This window comes from Myxocyprinus asiaticus, chromosome 46 (assembly GCF_019703515.2).
Source record: "Myxocyprinus asiaticus isolate MX2 ecotype Aquarium Trade chromosome 46, UBuf_Myxa_2, whole genome shotgun sequence".
NCBI classification, from domain to species: Eukaryota; Metazoa; Chordata; class Actinopteri; order Cypriniformes; family Catostomidae; genus Myxocyprinus; species Myxocyprinus asiaticus.
This window is the reverse complement of record NC_059389.1, coordinates 29,635,335-29,657,173: the sequence shown is the minus strand read 5'-3', so window position 1 is coordinate 29,657,173 and position 21,839 is coordinate 29,635,335. Positions and strand designations below refer to the sequence as shown.

Sequence of the window (21,839 nt, the reverse complement as noted above, 5' to 3'; positions counted from 1 at the left end):
TGTAACACTTTGCACCTGTTGTGCTCCGATGCAACTTCCTTGTAAAGTTCCAAAAATAAATAAAAAATAAACCTTTAACATATAAACTGGTATTACACCCACAGTCATTTCTGATCGAAAACCAACAATTTAACTTCCAACATTTTTGTGAACAATAAAACCTTGAAAAATATACAGAAAACAAAACAAATAAGGGAGAAAAAAATAAACTCAAAACACTGCCCTTAAGGGGCAGTGAACCCACTTCTGGGTCATACATTTGGTCCGTGATGTTCGCGGTCAGCACGCACTCGCTGACTCGGGAAGACAGAACCTAAAGCTTTCCCCGACCCACAATTTCAACCACGTATTATAATACTTCGACTTACATATTTCCAGTCCCGGTGATTTACTTGTCACCTCCTTGTAGTTGGATGTGCTCTTTATATATCTTTCTGCTACCATGTGGTCAGTAAAACTCTGCTTTTTCCCCCTCCAAGTAAACCTCAGTGTCGCTGGGTGAGCCAGGGTATGTAGAATCTCATGGTCCCAAAGTAACTTCTTTGCTGCGGAGAATTTTTTCCTCATCATTGCTCTCTCTCCCTCGACATATCCTCGAAAATGGAAAGCTTGCATTCCTCCCATTCAATTCCCCTGCTCTTTTTTGCTGCTGCCAGGACTTTCTCCCTCACTGTAAAACGTAGAAATTTCACCAACACGGCCCGGGGACGTTGATCATCGTTAGGCTTAGGCCCAAGGCTCCGATGACTCCGCTCAATCTCGAACTCCGGTCCCGCCAACCTGAGCCCCTCTGACAGGATCTTTTGTACATACTCGTTCACTTTGCAACCTGTTTCTTTCCCCTCTTTAAGGCCGATTATGTTGATGTTATTCTGTCTGCTGCGATTTTCCAAATCCTCAGCTTTATTCCAGAGCTCGTCCACAAGTTTCGCCATCCTCTCAGTGTCACCAGTCAGGCGATTCGATGCATCTTCCACGTGCGAGATGCGATTCTCGGCTTCATCGAGTCTGGCCTGTACGGAGCTAATTGCATCTTTAAGTTCTGTAGTAGTCACTTTAATAGTTATCACATCATTTGCTACCCCCTGCAAAGTAGCGTTCATTTGAGTAATTTCAGCAAAAAGATCTTTCAAGTTCGGGTTTTTATTACTTGACTCTAGTGATGAGGAATCCTTAGCTCATCCTGGGCTCATTGTTTTCAGACGTGTTTGCACCCCTCGAATTGGTTGCTTGGAAGATGTCATTTTGTCGTTTGTCGAATGCTTCAAGTAAAAAGTACGTTATCTATCAAAGTTTGATTACATTTGCGAAGCAAATATATACAAAATAATGTAATTAATGGTGGGTATCCGGAGCGCTACTCTAGCATGCTGCCATTTCCCAGCTTGCCATCACATGACTCCCAGGGAAGGGCTTTTAATTAAACTGGATAAAATGGGTATAAAGGGGAGGTTATATATTTTTTACTGGAACGGACAATACAATCAAGGCTCGGACCTTCCTATTCAAATGTATATTTAATTGACAATGGTACTCCTCAAGGTAGTGTCTGATATGATACTTTGTTTTTTCAACAATTAGATCAGGGATAGGAAAATCTTTATATGCTGATAATGGAGCACTGTGGAAGAGAGGACAAAATGTTCAAAGCGTGGAAGGAAGAGTGCAGTAGGTGAAGTTGAAAAGTGGGCTAATAATTGAGGATTTCAAAGTTATATGCTTCTCAAAAAAGAAGAAAACTCCCACTGTTAAATTAAAATTATACGATCAGATATTAGAACAAGTATTTCGATCAGGTATTTGGGTGTATCGATGGACACTAAACTGACATTTGGCATACACATTCAGTGGAAAGCAGACAAATGTAAAAAAGGCATAAATGTACTGTGGTGCTTGGCAGGTGTGGACTGGGGTGCTAAACATCATTCTCTAAGAAGAATTTTTTGTTCGTTGATTAGATATACAATTGATTATGGCAGTTTAGTATACATTATAGTTCAGCATCAACATCATTGATTAAAAAGGTAAATGTAATCCAGTCACAAGCTTTGAGAACATGCTGTGTTGTTTTTAGATTGTCATCAGTAACAGCATTACAAGTGAAATGGGAGAAATGCCTTTAGACATCCATAGACTCCAACTTAAAATGGTATATTGGACATCTATAAAAGGTCATTTTAATAATCATACCGTTAAGAAGGTATTGGAGGACTGCTGGGAGTATGAGTACACTCAGTTATTTAGGTTTGGATGGACTGCAAACAAAGAGGCTCAACACATTGGCATACATAACATTGATGTTAACCCAACTGTGGCTGTACCAGTTTCACCCCCTTGGTTTTCCCAATGCCATTAGTTGACCTCCTGCTGTTGAATATTATTAACCATAAACAAAGGTGTGTTCCAAAGGAGGCAGTCGTGCAGCAGTATTTGGATGAGAAATACTTATTCTTTCTGAAAGTATACAATGATGGTTCAAAAGACTCTGATTCTGGGCGAACAGCTGCAGCAGTGTTCATTCCCCATGTCAAATATAAAATTGCTAGAAGGACATCAGATCATTTAGCAGTTTATTCGCCTTATTCAGCCCTGCCTCTTTTCCGTGCTCCGCTCTTCTGAATTTTGTCATCTAACTTCCTGTTTGTATTGAAGCTACTGAAAAGAGTTGATCAAAATGGATTACATTTGGGAGCACAGAAAGTATTTTTCACCAAGAGATGATGGTGTGAGTGAACAGCATCATCAACAAGTTTAGGTTAACTTAATAATTTGTGTTAAAATGTGTAGTTGACATGAAATTTCCAACAGTGACAGCTCGTATTAAAACACATGCAAGTTCATAACATTAAAGAAAATTACAATTGTACTTTTTAAAAATAATTTTTTACCCTACATTTTTTAGAGGCTTAAATGTGATTAAAATAGTTGTAAATGGAATATAAAATAAAACATACCATTTCACATGTATATGTGTGTATGTATAAATATAGTTGCACCCCTCCCCAGCCCCAGTTTAATGCTCAAAAAATCTACTCACCTTAACAATAACACGATGGGTGAATGACACGAAAAGATGGCCAGCTAGGAGTGTCATTCAAAGATATTTTTAATGACTTTATGTTGTCTCTTCTCAGACAAAATATTCAAGATGGCTGCACACTAGTTTCTCTGGCCCATAAGGTGAATGCAGCTGAGATGATTGCTATTCAGTTGGTTCTGAGGTGGGTGGAAGATATACATCCTCTAAATGTAGTGACTTGTTCTGACTCTTATTCAGCACTTAAACATTTAATGAGTGGTAAATCCTCATCTTGGCAAGATATTTGATTGGAAATTCTTCAGAGTTTGTTCAGAATACGTCAGCAGAGAATAATACTTGTCTTTTAATGGGTAACTGCTCATGTTGGAGTGGAGGGTAATTAGTGGTCGACCGATATACCGCAGAGGCTGATAAATCAGCCGATATTCTGACTTTTTTAATTGTCGGCATCGGCCATTAAATTTTCCCATTTGGACGAATTTGTTTCTTGAGGGCACCGAAAATCACCTGCTTGCATGTGAAGCGACTGAGACATGTAAACGACCAATCACTGTTTGTTTTGTTGTTATGTGCCATCGTGTTACTATAATAATAGACCGGTGTGCAACACAGTGTCATTTAAACGGTCCGCATATCAGAACCACAGCAAACGCGTTTGAGCTCATAATGTTAAAGTGCTCGCCTGTTTCATTCTCCATCTCTCTCCTCAACAGTTCCCTGTTACTTTTAACTGTCTTGTCTAATGATAAAAAAGGCAAATATCAATAAAACTTCTATTATATCCACCTTAATTTTCAACGCGGATGTATGCATTCCCGGCGAATGTGACAAAGTTCCGCTGGCATTGACCGCAGTGTAAATAACTAGGATATAATACCAGAATCTAGTGATATGGGCTTATAAACTATCACACAACCACAGGATGTACAGCAGAATTATGTGCCATTGTCAGATAATTTTCTAACATCAGCATTTATAGTAAAAGCGTAAGTAAATCATTAACGTCTTGCTGTGTGTTGTGTTGAAGAGACAGTAATAAAATCTGCCGAGATTGTGACGATGCAGTCTATCTTGTCTCCATGTGTCATGTGTATTTTGTTGATTCATGTTTTTCATGTCTTTTATTTTGAAAAGTTTAGTTCCTGTTTCATGTCATGTAGTTCCCTTGTCATGTGATTTCATGTTTCCCTCCAGGTTCATGTCTTGTTTTCATTGTTTTATTGTTTGATTACCTTGTTATCAGTTCTGTCTGTTCATTGGTTCCCTCATCTTTGTTTTACCCCTTGTCCATGTATTTATGCCCTCGTGTTTACCATTGTCCTTTGTCGGGTATTGTGTTTGTGTAGTGTAGTCAAGTCAAGCCAAGTGAAGTCTATGTCAAGTTGTTCATGTTTATGTTTTGTTTGGATTCACATTTTGGAAATCACTTATGTGAATAAACTGCACTTGGTTTCATCTTTACTTCATTGTCATCGTCTTCGTCATTGCCAGTGCCAGCTCCAACGTTACAGAATGTTACAGAATACCTGACCTACACAATATGAACCCAGCAGCTACGTCACAGCCACGCCTGAGCCTGCTCCACGGCACGTCACAGCCATGCCTGAGCCTGCTCCACGGCACGTCACAGCCATGCCTGAGCCTGCTCCATGGCACGTCACAGCCATGCCTGAGCCTGCTCCACGCCACGTCACAGCCATGCCTGAGCCTGCTCCACGCCACGTCACAGCCACGCCTGAGCCTGCTCCACACCACGTCACAGCCACACTTGAGTCTGCTCCACGCCATATCATAACCACATCTGAGCTATTGGACCTGGAGATGGTTCCCGCCCTTGTACCCACTCTTAGTTCTCCTGATCAGGCAAGGGGAACTTTTGACCCTCCGACCACGCCTAGACCCTCTGAGCCCTGGACTCCACCTTGGCCTGTCGATCCCTCAACATCACCTCGGCCCTATGTTCCCTCGGCTCCACTGCGGTCCTTCAGCCTGTTGGCTTTACCGGGGTCCCTCATCCCTCCAGCTTCGCCTTAATCAGTCAGTCACCTGGCTCCGCCTTGGCTCTCCGATCCTCTGGCAACGCCTCGTCCCTCCGATCCATCAGCTCCACCAGGGACCTCCTTCCCTACATCTCCACCTTGGTCCTCAGCCCCACCAGCTCCGCCTCAGTCTTCCGATCCCCCAGCTCCGCCTTGCTCCTCCGAGCCTCCGATGCCACCTTGGTTCTCCCTGCCTCCGGCTCCACCCTTGCCCTTCGAGTCTTCGGCTACTCTCTGGGTATCCAGTTCTCCATGGCTCCGCCCCTCGAGTCTCTCACGGCTCCACCTTCGATGGCTCTGCCCTTCAAGCCTCTCATGGCTCCACCCCCCATGGGCTCCGCCCTGATCCCATGCTCCACGCCTTGCCAAGCCATGCCTCAAGACCACCCTAGCTCCCTATTGAACTTTGAAAATTATGCTATGTTTTTTGTGTTTTGTTCATGTGTTGGGGCGTCGGGAGCCGCCCCTTAGTGGGGGGGATATGTCATGTGTATTTTGTTGATTCATGTTTTACATGTCTTTTGTTTTGAAAAGTTTAGTTCCTGTTTCATGTCATGTGGTTCCCTTGTCATGTGATTTCATGTTTCACTCCAGGTTCATGTGTCTTCTTTTCATTGGTTTATTGTTTGATTACCTTGTTATCAGTTCTGTCTGTTCATTGGTTCCCTCACCTTTATTTTACCCCTTTTCCATGTATTTAAGCCCTCATTGTCCTTTGTCAGGTATTGTGTTTGTGTAGCATAGTCAAGTCAAGTCAAGTCTATGTCAAGTTGTTCATGTTTATGTTTTGTTTGGATTCACGTTTTGGATATCACTTATGTAAATAAACATAAACGTTCATCTTTACTTCATCGTCTTTGTCATTGTCAGTGCCAGCACCAACGTTACAGAACGTTACACCATATAAATCTCCATTCATATGTACCTGCATAACCTCCGATGATGCCTTTATTTATTTCCAAAGGTGATTTTTCATAAGCCATGCTGAATGTGAGATTTGTGTGTCTGTTTACTATGCACCACTAAGAACGAGAGAATGCTCTCTGACAAGAACGGAGAGAATAATTCATTTATTATTTTTTTCAAGATGAAACAAGATGCAGTTTTGGTGCAAAGAAAGTTGAAGCAGCATTTTCCTGGCTTCTTTCTTCTCTCTGCTGGTTGTGTATAGCTTGTGGAGGCATGTCAGATGGCGCAGAGGACTGTCCTTTCAGCGCCTGATTTCATTGATTCTGCCTGTGCAACAGTGTGTGATAAAACAATGGCAAAATGCGATAAACGGTAAAACTATATGCACTTAAAACCAATGAGTTTATGAAAATCGTAATTAATGATAATAATATGTCGCCATGTATTGCCAGCCTGTAATATGAAGCGGCATAATGTAGTATTTTTGTATATCTAAAATAGCTGGTAGTGGTCCACATTCAAGGTTGATAATGGCAGTGCCCTGAAAAATAAGGTGGATACTGTCTGCAAATATGAGTTTAAACAGATGTAATTCACGAGCCACATGAAAATCAGTTTTTTCTTCCCGTCAATAGCTCATCTAATATCTTCCTCTGAAATGTGTATTCTATCAGCCAGAATCAAAACTTCAGGAATAGGATCAAAAGTTTCTTTCATTCACAAATCAAGACGGTCTGACCTGTGACAATCCAAACAGGCTATCCAGGCTGTTTAAACTGTCAGGAGATTGCTGCTGCTCGCGCTGGATTTGCACGAGCCCATGAGTGCAACTTCAAGGCTGCGTCCGAAAACAGGGAAATGCTGCCTCCAGAGGCTGTATAAGGAGGTTTGGCTGAAAATAAGGTGCTTTTCAAACTGTTCATAGACCATTCTCCATAAGAGTTCCATTCATTCAAAACAGCTGTCAGTTAAGCCATTAACTGATTAGGCAGCAAGTCAGCTGCTTAGGTTTTCGGATGAAGCCCAAGGTAAAAGCACTTCACGTGTGCTATAAGTGAATGTCTTATTCACCTTGCACTGTATGTGCAATTGGTTTGATTCTGTATTTTTTAGTAAATGCGATTACTTATGTGGACATGCCATCCATGGTTGCTGGACTACTGTGTGTACTGTTATTTCCTTCTTCCTAATATATTAACAATATCTTCATGTGCAAATAAATTACTAAAATTTGATGACTAAACAGAAATCTGAAGAAACTGCTATCTACCATTTAAAATACAATATTATTTTTTAGTTTTGTGTGAAATTAAGTAAACATAGTGCTAAATAAGAGTTTATTAATTGTTTGTTATTTACTATATTAAATTGTGTGAAATATCAGCATTGTATCAGCCTATCGGTCACCCTGCTCTCTGGATATCGGCATCGGCAGTGGCCATTAAAAAAACCATATTGGTTGACAACTAACGGTAATGAGGAGGTGGATAATATGGCTAAGCAGGCTCTTACACATTCAATAATTGTCATTAATGCACCATTAAGTAAATCTGAAGTCAAAGGATTAATTAAAGAGGCATTAAGGGGATGTGGCAAGAGAGGTGGGACAAGGAAGTAAAGAGACAACATCTATTTAATATTCAAAGACAAGTCGGTTATGAGAAGAGTAATTATGGCAATAGAAGGGATGATACAGTAATACACTATATTGCCAAAAGTATTTGCTCACCCATCCAAATAATTGAATTCAGGTGTTCCAATCACTTCCATGGCCACAGGTGTATAAAATGAAGCACCTAGGCATGCAGACTGCTTCTGCAAACATTTGTGAAAGAATGGGCCGCTCTCAGGAGCTCAGTGAATTCCAGCGTGGTACTGTGATAGGATGCCACCTGTGCAACAAGTCCAGTTGTGAAATTTCCTCGCTACTAAATATTCCACATTCAACTGTCAGTGGTATTATAACAAAGTGGAAGCGATTGGGAATAACAGCAACTCAGCCACGAAGTGGTAGGCCACGTAAAATGACAGAGTGGGGTCAGCGGATGCTGAGGCGCATAGTGCACAGAGGTCGCCAACTTTCTGCGGAGTCAATCGCTACAGACCTCCAAAATTCAAATGGCCTTCAGATTAGCTCAAGAACAGTGCATAGAGAGCTTCATGGAATGGGTTTCCATGGCTGAGCAGCTGCATCCAAGCCATACATCACCAAGTGCAACACAAAGCATCGGATGCAGTGGTGTAAAGCATGCCGCCACTGGACTCTAGAGCAGTGGAGACGCGTTCTCTGGAGTGACGAATCACGCTTCTCCATCTGGCAATTTGATGGACGAGTCTGGGTTTGGCGGTTGCCAGGAGAACGGTACTTGTCTGACTGCATTGTGCCAACTGTGAAGTTTGGTGGAGGGGGGATTATGGTGTGGGGTTGTTTTTCAGGAGCTGGGCTTGGCCCCTTAGTTCCAGTGAAAGGAACTTTGAATGCTTCAGAATACCAAGAGATTTTGGACAATTCCATGCTCCCAACTTTGTGGGAACAGTTTGGGGATGGCCCCTTCCTGTTCCAACATGACTGCGCACCAGTGCACAAAGCAAGGTCCATAAAGACATGGATGAGCGAGTTTGGTGTGGAAGAACTTGACTGGCCTGCACAGAGTCCTGACCTCAACCCGATAGAGCACCTTTGGGATAAATTAGAGCGAAGACTGCGAGCCAGGCCTTCTCGTCCAACATCAGTGTCTGACCTCACAAATGCGCTTCTGGAAGAATGGTCAAAAATTCCCATAAACACACTCCTAAACCTTGTGGAAAGCCTTCCCAGAAGAGTTGAAGATGTTATAGCTGCAAAGGGTGGGCCGACGTCATATTAAACCCTATGGATTAAGAATGGGATGTCACTTAAGTTCATATGCGTCTAAAGGCAGATGAGCGAATACTTTTGGCAATATAGTGTATCTTGATTATGTATTGGACACTCAGCACTCAATCATTCACTGTACATTGTAGAGATACATGAATCTGTGAACTGTAATAAATGTGGTCTTCCTGAGACTGTTGAGCATGTGCTGCTAAATTGCATCGCATATGACAAAGAAAGACTCCAGCTTCCAAGAAGAACTAAAACTTTCGGAAATAACTGCCTATCATTACAGAGCATACTGAATATTTCTCTAAAAGTATATAATGTTCTTAAAAATTACCTAAAGGTTATAGATCTGTATAATAGAATTTAGTATTTCTTTTTTTTTCTTTCCCTTCTATATCAACATTTCACACTCCATCCCAGTAGGTGGTGGAAATGCACCACAAGTTGGTTTGCCAACAGACATAAATCTAAAGAAGAAGAAGAAGAAGAAGAAGAAGAAGCTGTCACAGAAACTCAAAGCCTATGTCCAAAACCGCGTACTGTTACAGTGTGTACTGTATTTGATGAGAAACGCACTTCTTGGCCGGTAAAACAGTATGCTCTTTAGGTATGCGAGAGGCAGTGTGAATAGAATTCGGACATACTAACATCCTGGAATGTACGCATGGTCCCATGACCAGAATATGTAACGTGACAACAACAACCGTGAAAATAATCCACTCATGTTCAGTTAAACAAGTGCCATTTAAGCACAGTGAGTAATGTTCTTTGTGTATACAGCACTTACTATTGAAAACAACCTTCCCACCCCGTGGTTCTCCGTCATTTATTTTAAATCCAGCATATGGACATGAAATCTCCTCAGCTCCCGATGCATTGTGGGATAGGAAAGTGTTCAGCCGATCCACACTTTGGATTCCCGCTGGAAGTAGTAGGTCATCTGGGCATTTCTTTCTTACTGTCTTATGAATACTATGGATTCGGACATACTACTCCACTAGCATACTGTTTTTGGCAAACTATATAGTAGGAACGTATGGATATTCGGACGCAGGGGAAGGCTTTGTTCACACCGCAGCAAAAATCAGATTTATTCTCACATCCGATTTTTAGACTGACTGTTCAAACTGCAGGTTATATGTGGACAGGTCAGATTTAATTTCTGTTCAGACAGCAGTCGTTTTTGCTAGCACTTACATGTTAGTTACGATAGTAATGATGCAAACTTGCATATTCACCTCGCGTGAGAGTTTCACAGTGGATGTTTTCATGAGGGCACTCGGCAGTATCAAATTTTAAATGTAATAGACACAGACAACGGCTTAAAAAATGAGAGAGGTGGCATATGCAATGTTTATAGCTACTAGGGTTTACAAAAGCATTGTTTTAGCAGATCTCTCTTGTATTTTATCCCATACTGGACGCCTGTTGTCCTGTATTTTAGTGGGTAGCGAAGCGTATTCGCGTGCGTCATTCAATACCTTATCGCGCTGTGGTGGCTTGTGGACGGAACGTGTTTTAGCATATCTCTTTGGGTGAGTAAAGCCAATATCTGTATTATTTTAGGGGTTTGCACTGCTTTGGCTGGCCTGTAACATATACATGACACATGGGTGCGTTCCATTGAGAAGTGATCATCCCAATGTCCTATTCCCCTCATAGACTTTACTTTCCACTGTCGGAGGGCTGAAAGGTGTAACAAAACGGTCATTCTGAAATCCCTTTTAAAGTAATTTTATATTGACATTTGTCTTGTAACGATCCTACAGCGTGATCATCATTATTGGTTTCCCTTCTAAGTGCCCTGTGAAGGCATTATTTAAGCAGTTTGGAACGCAATGAAACAACCCGTCGTGTACAATGAATGATGAAAAAAACACATACAAATCCGATCTGACCATTCAGATTCAGATGCATTAAGAAAAATCCAATTTTCATTAGATTCCAAACCACCTACAAATGTGATTTGGATCAGTCTTGATAAAATCTGATTTTTTGTGTTTTTTTGTCCTGTTCAGACTACAAAAACCTAAATGGTTTATAGTCATAAAATCTTTTTTTTTTTTTTTTAACAAAGCCAAAGAGACCTATATGAACATGTTTTAAATTCTACATAAATAATACTATTTTAGAAATGTAAAACTTAAAAGTAATTAACTTAATTGAAAGTCAGTAACTGTAATCTAATTACCAAAAATGTAAATGTAATCCATTAAAATACTTTGACTATAATTAGATTGCAGTAACAAATTACTTTGTAATCAGATTACACCCAACACTGAAGACAAGTCATCAATATTTTTTGTCTGTTTTCCAGACAGAAAAAGACTGTACATTTTTTTATTGCAGATATCTGCCAAAGGTTAGTTTTGTCAACTTTTAGGAGTATAAAAGCATATACAGTAGATGGCTTCAAAGCTAATAGATATGTACTAAAAGCCACAAAACGAATATTTTGATTTCATGGTATCTTTAACAGCAAACGATGGATCCCATGAGCATTTCTGATCATGGGCCATGACACACAGTGTAGGCCTTTACTACATTATGGGATAGGTAGAGGATTTCAGTTGTATTTATTAGTAAATACTATTAAATAAATAAAAGTAATGCTCAGTTTTTTAAACATGTAACACTGGTATTACAATGTACATTTAAAAAGCATAGTTCACTTTTTAATTTTATATGATATACATTATCTGCAGTGTTAGGTATGTTACTAAAAAAGTAATCTTTTTGTTATCAAATTACTTTATGGATAACTTTGTTGGAAATGAAACAAATAATATGTTACTAATTATTAGAGGTTGACCGATAGTAGATTTTTCAGATACAGATAACTAAGGTGGTGGGAAAGGCCGATAACCAATTAATCTGCTGATAGTTTTTCAAATTGATTTATAGAATGTAAATAAATAAAAAATCGTATTCTTTCTTTATTAGGCAGGCAAAGACAGAGAGTCCAGAATGAATAAAATCCCAGATGCAGTTTTTTGTTCAACCAAAATCCTAATAATAACAAGAAAAAAATGAAGATTTGGTGCATAACACGGGAGTTTTAGGTATAAACAAGCCCGAAACACACTGGGGACTCTTATATTGAAATTACTAAAAGATGAAAAAACTATTGGCAACTATTGATAGATTTTTGCCGATAACTGATAGTTCTAAAAAGCAACTATTGGCACCGATTAATCGGTGAATGCGTGGGCCTCTCGACATCCGAAGGGGGGGATTGCAATTGTTGTCCCTGTCGGTAGTGATCGCGTTCCGGGGTCCCCCGCCATAGTGATCGCCTTCCTTGGGAAATCCCCTTTGGAAGAGATTTCTGGAGGGGTGGGGGAAGCGATCACCGCGAGCCCTCCCTATGCGCGAGCCCTGTTGCGACTGCATCGGTTGCACCACCCTAAGGATGGCTCTGGGTCTCACGCTGTTCAGCTGTCACAGGAACACAAACAGGTATACATTATAATTATGTTAATACAATATCGTAACATAATTTAGTTCATTTTTAAATGTACTCTACATAAATAATATTATTTCAGAAATATGTGTAACTAAAGTGAAAATCAGTAACTGTAATCTGATTACAAGAATTTTAAATGAAATGTGTTATACATCTTTTGACTAATTAGTAACTACATTACAGTATTTAAATACTTTTTAATCAGATTACACCCAACACTGGCTACTTGTAATACGTTATGCCAACACTGATTTACTGACTGAAGCTTTAAAAATTCACAGTTTAGAGCCATTCTGTGTGGTGGGAATAGGGAAATGTTGTGATTGAACCTAATTTAGGTTTAGTGCTTTCTCTACAGATCAACCTATAACAAAAATGACTAACATGCTGATCATACTAGTGCGCTTTTTAATAACTAAAAGCATAAGCAACAGTACCTCTATTCTTATAATCTGTTGCTTTTTTTCAAACTAAGTATAACTAAGCAGATTCAACTAATGATCTTTATAGTGAGCCGACAAAATTGCGGTCGGGTCAAAGCACTCTCCTTTAATTGAAGAAGGCGCACGCCGGAGAGCGAGACCTACTGCGAAACCTACTACGGTAAAGGCTTCGCTCATGAATATTAACTAGGGAACGCTGACGTTGCTTTGTAGTCTTCCTATGGTTAAGACTTTGTCTTGAATATTGTTATGAAACACTACGCTGCAGTTTAACCTTCCAATAGCAAAGGCATTGCTAATGAATATTAAGAGATTAGCCTTGGCCATAGTAAAATTGCAAATTTCGGCGACGGAGTTCCGAAGACGAGCTGGAGTGGGCAAATCTGATCCGCAGAGTGTTGCGGTCATTTCTCGCGCGGAGCTCAGACCGGATCACAGGGCGTGGGCTCAGACGGAGCCCTGGCGGATAGATCATTCATTCTACAACTCTAGTAAATTCACACTAATATATCTGGATACTTCAGAAAAATGAAACGAGTATCGGGAAAGTCCAGTGATGAGACGCTTATAGAAATGGACCAGACTGCTGGGTCCAGCGGCGGTGAGTGTTCGTAAACAAAGGTTTTTATACAATTATGAGTGTGTTTTAACAAAACATATCGCCTAATGCCCAGTTTAGTGCTTTATTCAGTAGTTTCTTGCATTTAAACAGTCTTTTTGCTTTGTTTATTTTGGTTAAATGAACAGTAAATTACAAATGCGCACATCCGTTCCTTTCACATTGTGCGCGAAAGTTTCATTGCGACAAAGTACAAATAATAATTGACGTTATTAAATGCAACTAAGCCTACTGTATAATAAAAGCTCAATAGAAAGTTCAAAAAGACTTTCGGCACTAGTTGATCGATTAGTCAGGATATTATATGTTCTTAGGTAGCTGGTCTATTTTAAGTTACATTACAGCCAGGGAAGTTCAGTGTGGGGACAAATGTCAAAAATATGTAAAAAACTTTGTAATATCATTTTATTGTGAATAGAAACATGCATGGACATTTTTATTTAACATGAGTTGTTAATCAATTGTTGAACAATGCTGTGTAGTCTATGGATAAACTCATAAACTCTTATTTGTAGTTAAACATATAATAACCCATGGATTTGATTGAGGTACTCATAAACTTCCCCTTTAAAATCCTTGATTAAGTTTGACCTAAAATGGTCATGTCTTTTTCCTTATCTCAGTGGCCTACTGTCAAGGCAGTTTCTGTTTTAATTCATTCTGCTGCTTAGGAAATTCAAATAGACATAACAGTTCACTAGAAATAGATATAGAACAATACGAGACACTGGCAGTATATACTGTATGTAACAGTGAAAACATAGAGGTTGATAATTATTTTGATCTCATAACATCTCCAGTGCAGTGGCGTAGCCAAGGGTGGGCCATCCAGAATATTAGAGATTATTCTTTGATTTAAAATAGTTTTAAATATGCATAAATTCTGATTCCTAGAAGTGTGAAAGAACTGTTTGAATGTACCGCTTCTCTGTTGTTAAGGAGAATTTGGGGTAAGAAAAGTTTTGGCCGAAAACTTTGCCCATCCATTTTTTGTTGAGGCCCACCCAAAGTAATTTCCTGGCTACGCCCTTGCTCCAGTATTCACTAATGCAATCACAGACACAAATACGAAAATGCTACTTTTCTTATTTATTTTTCTTATTTGTTTGTATATTGCTGACTTCACTTAGTGGGACTTGTCTGAATAGTGCTTACTTCAGTTTACCTTCACTTGTCTCAGCATGAACTGTGTATGTGTGCAACATCAGAGGAGTTTCCTGATAAGCTGATAAAGGGCCTTATAAACTTCTCTGCCACATTTACACATCTCAGCTATGACTTTAATTTATTTCACAGTTGACCACACATTCTTATCGGCAGGCACTTAAATAATAAATTCACTCCTCACTTTAAGAAAAGAACCTTGTGAATATCATTTTCGTAACTTTGTAGTTTTGTATCTATGGGGGATTTTTTAGTGTGTTTGATGTGCATAATAACTAACCTCAAAGTATGTAGCCTATATTCGCCCATGCTTTGTGTTCACAGTTTCCTGTGTCAGCAAGCACTCTCACTTCCAGTATGATACACTGTCATAGCTTCATTTGTCTTTTGATGACTTGTGTTGTTGCAAATGTCATGACAAAATGTAAAAACTGTCCTGTGGACTAATATTTTTCTGAATGCCATTCACAACTAAGGCATTGATGGACTGTTTTTTGAGGCATATTATCTGGCTTGTTTATAAGACCATCATATCACGTTTATAGTTTTAACTGTAGTTATGATTTGTTATCTTTATATGACAACAGAGATTGTTAATCTGAAAGTGTGTAAAGCTTTGGTTTGATAACACACATCATTACATGTTTTTATGGGCTCTGTTTTTGCAAAGTGTATGTGAAGTGTATGAGAGACACCGAAAAGAGAATTTAAAGGAACAGTTCACTTAAAAATACACATTGTGTTGCCCACATGTCATTCCAAATCCGCATGACTTAAGTTTGAAATCCGTAGTAAATAATAACTAAATAATTAGTAAATAATGTGTCATCAAGACACAAAAAACGACATATAAGGTTTCCTGAGCTCTGTGCTCCTCGCACCTGTACAACCATTGTGTAAAGTAACACTTTAACAGATTGAAATATGTTGAAGAAACAAGACTACTTGTTATATCTGATGTTTTGTTTATGTTTAGTTTGGAAAGTGACATCCGGCATGCTTTTTACTCTTTAAAGCAGGACTGCAGGGAGTTCACTGTGGTTTATAAGAAACCTTAACTAACATGAGCTTGGCCTGCAGTAAATTTAGTCAGACCTGAAGGGGAACCTTCTAGTATTCCAACTGTATTTAGATGCTGGAGCTGTTCTGGGACTCTGTAGTTTCACAGTTTTTGGGAGTGACAAATGTATTTAGTGGCAAGGCTGACTCGTAATCTGGCTTGTACGTACAACTGCAGACAGGAGATCAAATAATGTCAGTCTGATCAGATAATTGAATTCACTCTCCTTCGCTGTAAGTATTGTTATTACATTACGTACAGAGAAGGAGATTGACAAGAATAAAAATGAAAACTTTTAAGACACAATACAAAGGGTTGATTTGTACTATTGTTATTTGTAACTATGGTTACAGGGATTACTATATATAGTATCCCTGTAATGATAGTTACAAATTTTGACACATATCTGAGAAGCTGACAGCAGTGGGGGTGTCCCGAAATGCCCAAAACAGTTTAGAGTAAAAACTATAACTTTAAAGACACAATACAATGGGTTTAAAGTTTTCTAAACTGTTTTGGGCACCCCAACTGCTGTCAGCTTCTCAGATATGTGTCAAAATTTTGCAGATTTCTCAAAAAAATAAAAAATAAAAAAAACTTTTATTAATAAAATGTTATGTTATAAAATATTGTTCATATATTATTAGAAGTATATTATTACTAATTACAAATATTTGTACATTATAGTTATGTTGTAACAGTTTGTTTTTATTAGTCATTTCAATTAATTATTATTATCAATATGTTACATTATAGCATATTACTGTGGTTCTATTATAAATAATGACTATTATATGTTATTTTGCTAACACTTTATTGTAGGGATCATAAATTAGACAGTAATTCATGACTTATAATTACAATTGTAAGTGTCTAGTTATGGACTAGTTTGGCATTATATAGTATTTATTAAGCCTTTATTGGCTGAATTCTTGTTCTTGCTTCATAGCCCCTTTACATTCGCTTTTGTCATAACAATTAATGTATTAGCTAAACAAAACATATCAATAGCTAGTATGATGCAAATGATATCCTTTATATGTTTTTCAGTACTCTGTGCGAATATGTGGCTTATAGGTATAAAATACCTGTAGAATGCATATAGCATTTCAACAAAGCAGGGAAGTTTAGGGTTAGGTAAAGGGTTGGTGTAGGGTGTCTGTGGGACTCTAAATAAACACAATAAACACGCTGCAATTATGCCCTTATACTGTCAGGTAATATTTAATTTGGGGTGCAAATAGTATCTAACATTATTTGCACTTAGTGTAAAGAAAACTTTTTGTTGCTATTTACACTAAGCAACAAAAGTCTCTGATGTCTACATTTATTTTATACCTATAAGCTGTACATTCATACAGTGTAATAAGAACCTATAAAGGATGTATTTTGCACCTTACTAGCTAGTGGTATCTTTTGTTTTTACCTAATAAGTTCATTGTTAGGAAAAAACTAATGTAAAGAGGCTATTAGACAAGGTTAAAAAATCAGCAAACAACATAATAAATACCTTATAATTCTGAACAAGTCTGTAACTAGTCCCTTACAAGTCCAATTATTAGTCATTAATTACTGTTTAATTTCTGATTTCTAAAATAACATTTTACCATAATTTTTTATTTTAATTATAGTTATGTTATAATAATTTGTTTGAATTATTCATTTTAATTATACATTTTTATTAATTATATGTTATATATTATTACTTTATATTATGACCTTATTATTACTAAAAGGCCGCAGCAGTGCCCTCCCACTTTTTCAGCTGTCTGGGTTCTGGATAGGGCTGCACCGATCCGATACCTGGATCGGTATCGGCTCCGATACTGACATTTTAGAAGGATTGGGTATCGGTCCTATGAGCCCGATCCAAATCTGATACTGTGTGTTAGTCATGTTTGTTACTGTCATGCTCCAAAAATGACATAAAAGAACCATAAAAACACCATTAAAGCAGTTCATATGACTCGTGCATTTTATTCAAAGCCACTTGAAGACGTGCAGTAGCTCTGTGAATCACAAAAGGCTGTGTTTAATAAGTAAATATATAAAATGCACGCGCAGCTCCAGCGCGTTATTGAATGCTGCTGCTCTGTTTACACACACACTCGCGGCTATTTTCACGCGGTGCGCAATATTTGAGCGCTACTCTAGAACAGCATCTCAGATGTAGATGCTCAATAGTTCAGTTCTCTTATAATATGCATTTAGAATGGCACCAGAGGTGCATTTTACCAGAATATGAATAAGAAGTGAAATAAACTACTGTGAACTTGCCTACAAACAGACACATACAGGACTTCCTGGAGAGTTTACAATGTCAAAATAAAAGCGTGAGGGTTTTATAGTTAAAAATGCACAATTTAAATATATTACTATCGTTTTTAAAATTCTAAAAGTCAATAATAATAATAATAATTATTATTATTATTTGTTTACAAATTATAACAATATTTAAGTGGACTGATGTCTTAAAACTAAATTGAACAAAAAAGAGAGATCTGAATCCTTTTAAGTCCAGATACAAGTTGAATGTTTCTACTGAACACTTTGACTGGAATTTCTGTTAATTTTGCTGCAGCATTATCCAGTATACTAGTTAACAATAAAGTTTTTCTTTATAGTTTGTACTTTTATATTGAAATAATGTGTAGTTAAAGTTTTGTTTCTTTACATATAATTAGCATCACTCAGTGAGGTATAGATATTCTAAACTGATTATGGAAAAAGCAACACTGGTATCGGATCGGTATCAGCCGATACTGAGATTTCAGATATCAGAATCGGATTGGAAGAGAAAAAGTGGTATCAATGCATCCCTAGTTCTGGAAGTATTTTTCCCATTCATATCTTCCTTAGACTTTTCATAAAATCCTTCATAAAAGAGTTGTGAGCCATGAACCAAACCAACCAGCTCCGAGGTGAATCACAACATCACAAACTTTGTTTTGATTATTTGAAATGAAAAGTAATTAAAAGTATTTGAAAATCGGACATAAAGACAAAGGTACAAGGATGTGTACTTACCGTCTTTCATGAGGGCACAAACTACAATCCCATGAAGCATTGCGAATGATGTCATTGAATAAAAAGCGATGGGAATATATAAAGCTATTGATTTTAGGTTGTTGATTATAAGTATAGAAACAATATATATTTACGTTTATTGCAAAATATTCCAATATGTACAAATATATAAGTAGTTTAAGGGTGAAGGGAGACCGACTTGATTTCATCATTCACAGTGCATCATGGGAGTGGGTAATCGCTCCAAAGCAAGTTTTGCTGGTTTCGTTGGCTGCGGCTCTCTGATTGGTGAATCTTTCTCTGCTGTTCCATGGGTGATGTAGTTATTTACCATGAATTCCGCTATCAAACATGACTTTTAAACAATGACGGAAGCATATACCATCGATGAACAACTTCGTAGCTTATGGTAGGTCTGTCATTAAAGATTTCTAAGTTATTGTTGAAAATCAATTTAGACTATGGGATAAATGAATGGGATTTTTTCTTCCGAAACCAGACTGTTGCAATCTATTACTATTATTAGTCATTTTTATTATAATTATGCTATAATAAATTGTTTTATATTAGTAATCGTAATTATTACTTCTTATTAATGTTTTGTTACTATTACTAATTACTAATTATGTTATTATAATTGGTTTTTATTCGTTTTTTTTTGTATTTTTTAAATATGTTGTGTTATAATAATTATAATAAATCATTTATCAGTACTTTTAGTTAACTATTTTTATTAATAAGATGCTAATTAGTGGCTATTAGAAAACACACATCTTCAAGATTTTAGAGGTTTTAGAGGGTTTTATCTGTAAAGCATCACATTATAATTTTGTGTCCAAACATCAGTTAAACATTTTAAAAAGAGCAGATTTACAATCATTCTAAATCATAAACGTCTCAAAGACATCTGTTAAATGTCCTTTTCACATCTGAGAGGAAACATCTTAAAGAAGCATTACAGATAAGCAAACAATCTAAAAAAAAGCCTTCCAGATGTAAATGCACCAAATACAGTAGATGTCTGGGTGATGTCTGTGTGCTATCTGGGGGCAGTTCCGTTCATACAGCACATTCTGTAAATCTAAATGAGTCACTTCAGTTATAGAAAGTCACACTCTTTCATTGACAAATGTTTGATCAGAACCATATTTACAGTACATAACAGTATTAGCATAATCCTCCAAACAGGACTGACAACCACATACTTCGCAGTGTGACCGTAGCCTCTGTCTTTTCATTCAGTGACGTCGATGAATATTTTATTTTGTTGTTGTTTATTGTGATAATTCCAGCATATCTATTTAGACAATGGCCTTCCGTTGCAACCAAAGAGTCTTTCATCCACAAAAGTGTGACTAAGTGACAAACTGTTGTGTTGTGGAACAGTACAGTTTATCGCAGAATATAACTAGAAGGGACTCACATTGATTTCACAATTGCTCACTTTTGCAGCTAGAAAAGGGGCGAATTTGCAAAGTAATTTCAAATATAGAAAAGTCATGCATTCATCTATACATTTAACACTCATTTAATCTGTCTTTTTCTTTTCCAGAGGAAAACAATGGTTTCCACACCAGTTCTCTCATGGATAAGGAATCTTTTCAACTTGAAAACGCTGTGGTAAAACTTTTTAACACATTTTAAACAAAGGACTTCAAGTTCAGTCATGAAACTCTACATAGCACAAGCCGATAGGTCCTTTCCATTTGTAATCCGATCCATGTACATTTGTTTTTTTTGTTTTCGAAATTAAAAAACAAAATACAAATTATACTTTGAATATTGTTTTTTCATTTATAAAGAAATAGGTAAAAAAGAGAAAAACAACTAGCATACTCCGTTTGACTAGCATTTAAATTGCTCATTTGTTTGCAGGTAAGCCGGTTTCACTGAATCACACTATGAATTTTCTCACTGAAACCCTCCTCCTCCTCAGCACCACTGGTCTAGATCTGCTTCAGCGCAGCATAAGCAGATCTAGTCTGCTAAGACCCAAACTACTAACTTGTCAAATCAATTATAATACCTTAAAATTATTCAGTGTTGTCATGACTGAACTGTGATGTGATCCACTAATAAATTGCAGTATTTTAGAGTAATGCTAATGTTTAAAGGGGATTAAACTACGGTGGCCCAGAGGTGCACAACACAACGAAATTTACAAGCAAACAAAATTTCACAACACAAAGAAATGAAACCACAACTCAAAGAAATTAAGCTACAACACAAAGATTATGAAAGGACTCATGAATCACAACACAAATAAATTAAGTCACAACACAATGTAATTAAGCCATAACACAAAAATGTTTATCCACAACAGAAAGATTAAGAAAGGACTCATGAATCAGGTGTTTTATTTTGACATAGCAAGTGAAATTTTGTTATGTTGCCTGGAGGCAACACCATACCGTAGAGTTGATTACAGTACTCAGCTTTACAATGCACAAATGTCTTTGCCAAAATGTATTTAGTTAAATTAAAGCTGCACTATTTAACTTTGTGCTCTCTAGCGACATCTGTGGTTGAAACTTAAAATTGCAAGCACTTTGTGGAAGAACACATTACACGAGTCGTGTTTCGGCACTGCTCTTCTGGCGGATGAATCTCATGATTTGAGTTTACCTGGACATCGCCTGTGTATGATCATGACTGGAGATATTCAAAGCCGGAGTCATAACGTGCTATTTTCATTAAACGATTAAACATTTAAAACTGAAATATTACTTGCTTTGATGAAGATAAACAACACTTGTATTCAAATATTTTGAATGTATACAATTTACACTTATAGCACTTTTCTGACACTACACTCAATGCGCTTTCACATAGAGAACAGGGGACTCAATAACCTCAGTCACTACCAATGTATTTTAATATGATTGTTCAAGTATTTTATCTACTATTAATGTTTGTATTGTACTACAATTATCAATTTAAGGGGTGAAACCTGTGATATGGCTGATACGAGTTCAATGGAAGACTTTATTATTTTTATATTATATTGTTCAGCCTCCGTTTATACTGCAAGTGAACTGTAATATTACAATATATGTCTATGCGCTGCACACAATAACACCTTAAACTAAAACATAAAACAAGGATTCAATAATGATGGGGATAAAATATACTTTATTAAACATGAAAATAATATGCTTAAATATGCAATATAACACTTATAAGAAGTCGATTTCAGAAGTCATGAATGT

General features: G+C 37.4%; 1 protein-coding gene across 4 annotated transcripts in view; it reads left to right on the top strand.

The window, feature by feature from the left end:
• LOC127436287 (anoctamin-5-like) overlaps positions 1 to 21,839 on the top strand; it is a 107,610-nt gene that overhangs the window by 1,072 nt on the left and 84,699 nt on the right. For 2 of the 4 annotated variants that reach the window (XM_051690359.1, XM_051690357.1), the window contains exons 1-2: positions 13,133 to 13,361; positions 20,183 to 20,250. Coding sequence is in view for 2 of the 4 variants with exons in the window: in XM_051690357.1 (XP_051546317.1) it covers positions 13,289 to 13,361; positions 20,183 to 20,250 (141 nt within the window). In the remaining 2 variants the exon portion in view is untranslated. Of the gene's footprint in view, positions 1 to 13,132; positions 13,362 to 20,182; positions 20,251 to 21,839 lie in introns of those variants that run through there. The other 2 variants (XM_051690358.1, XM_051690360.1) reach the window with 2 other exon arrangements.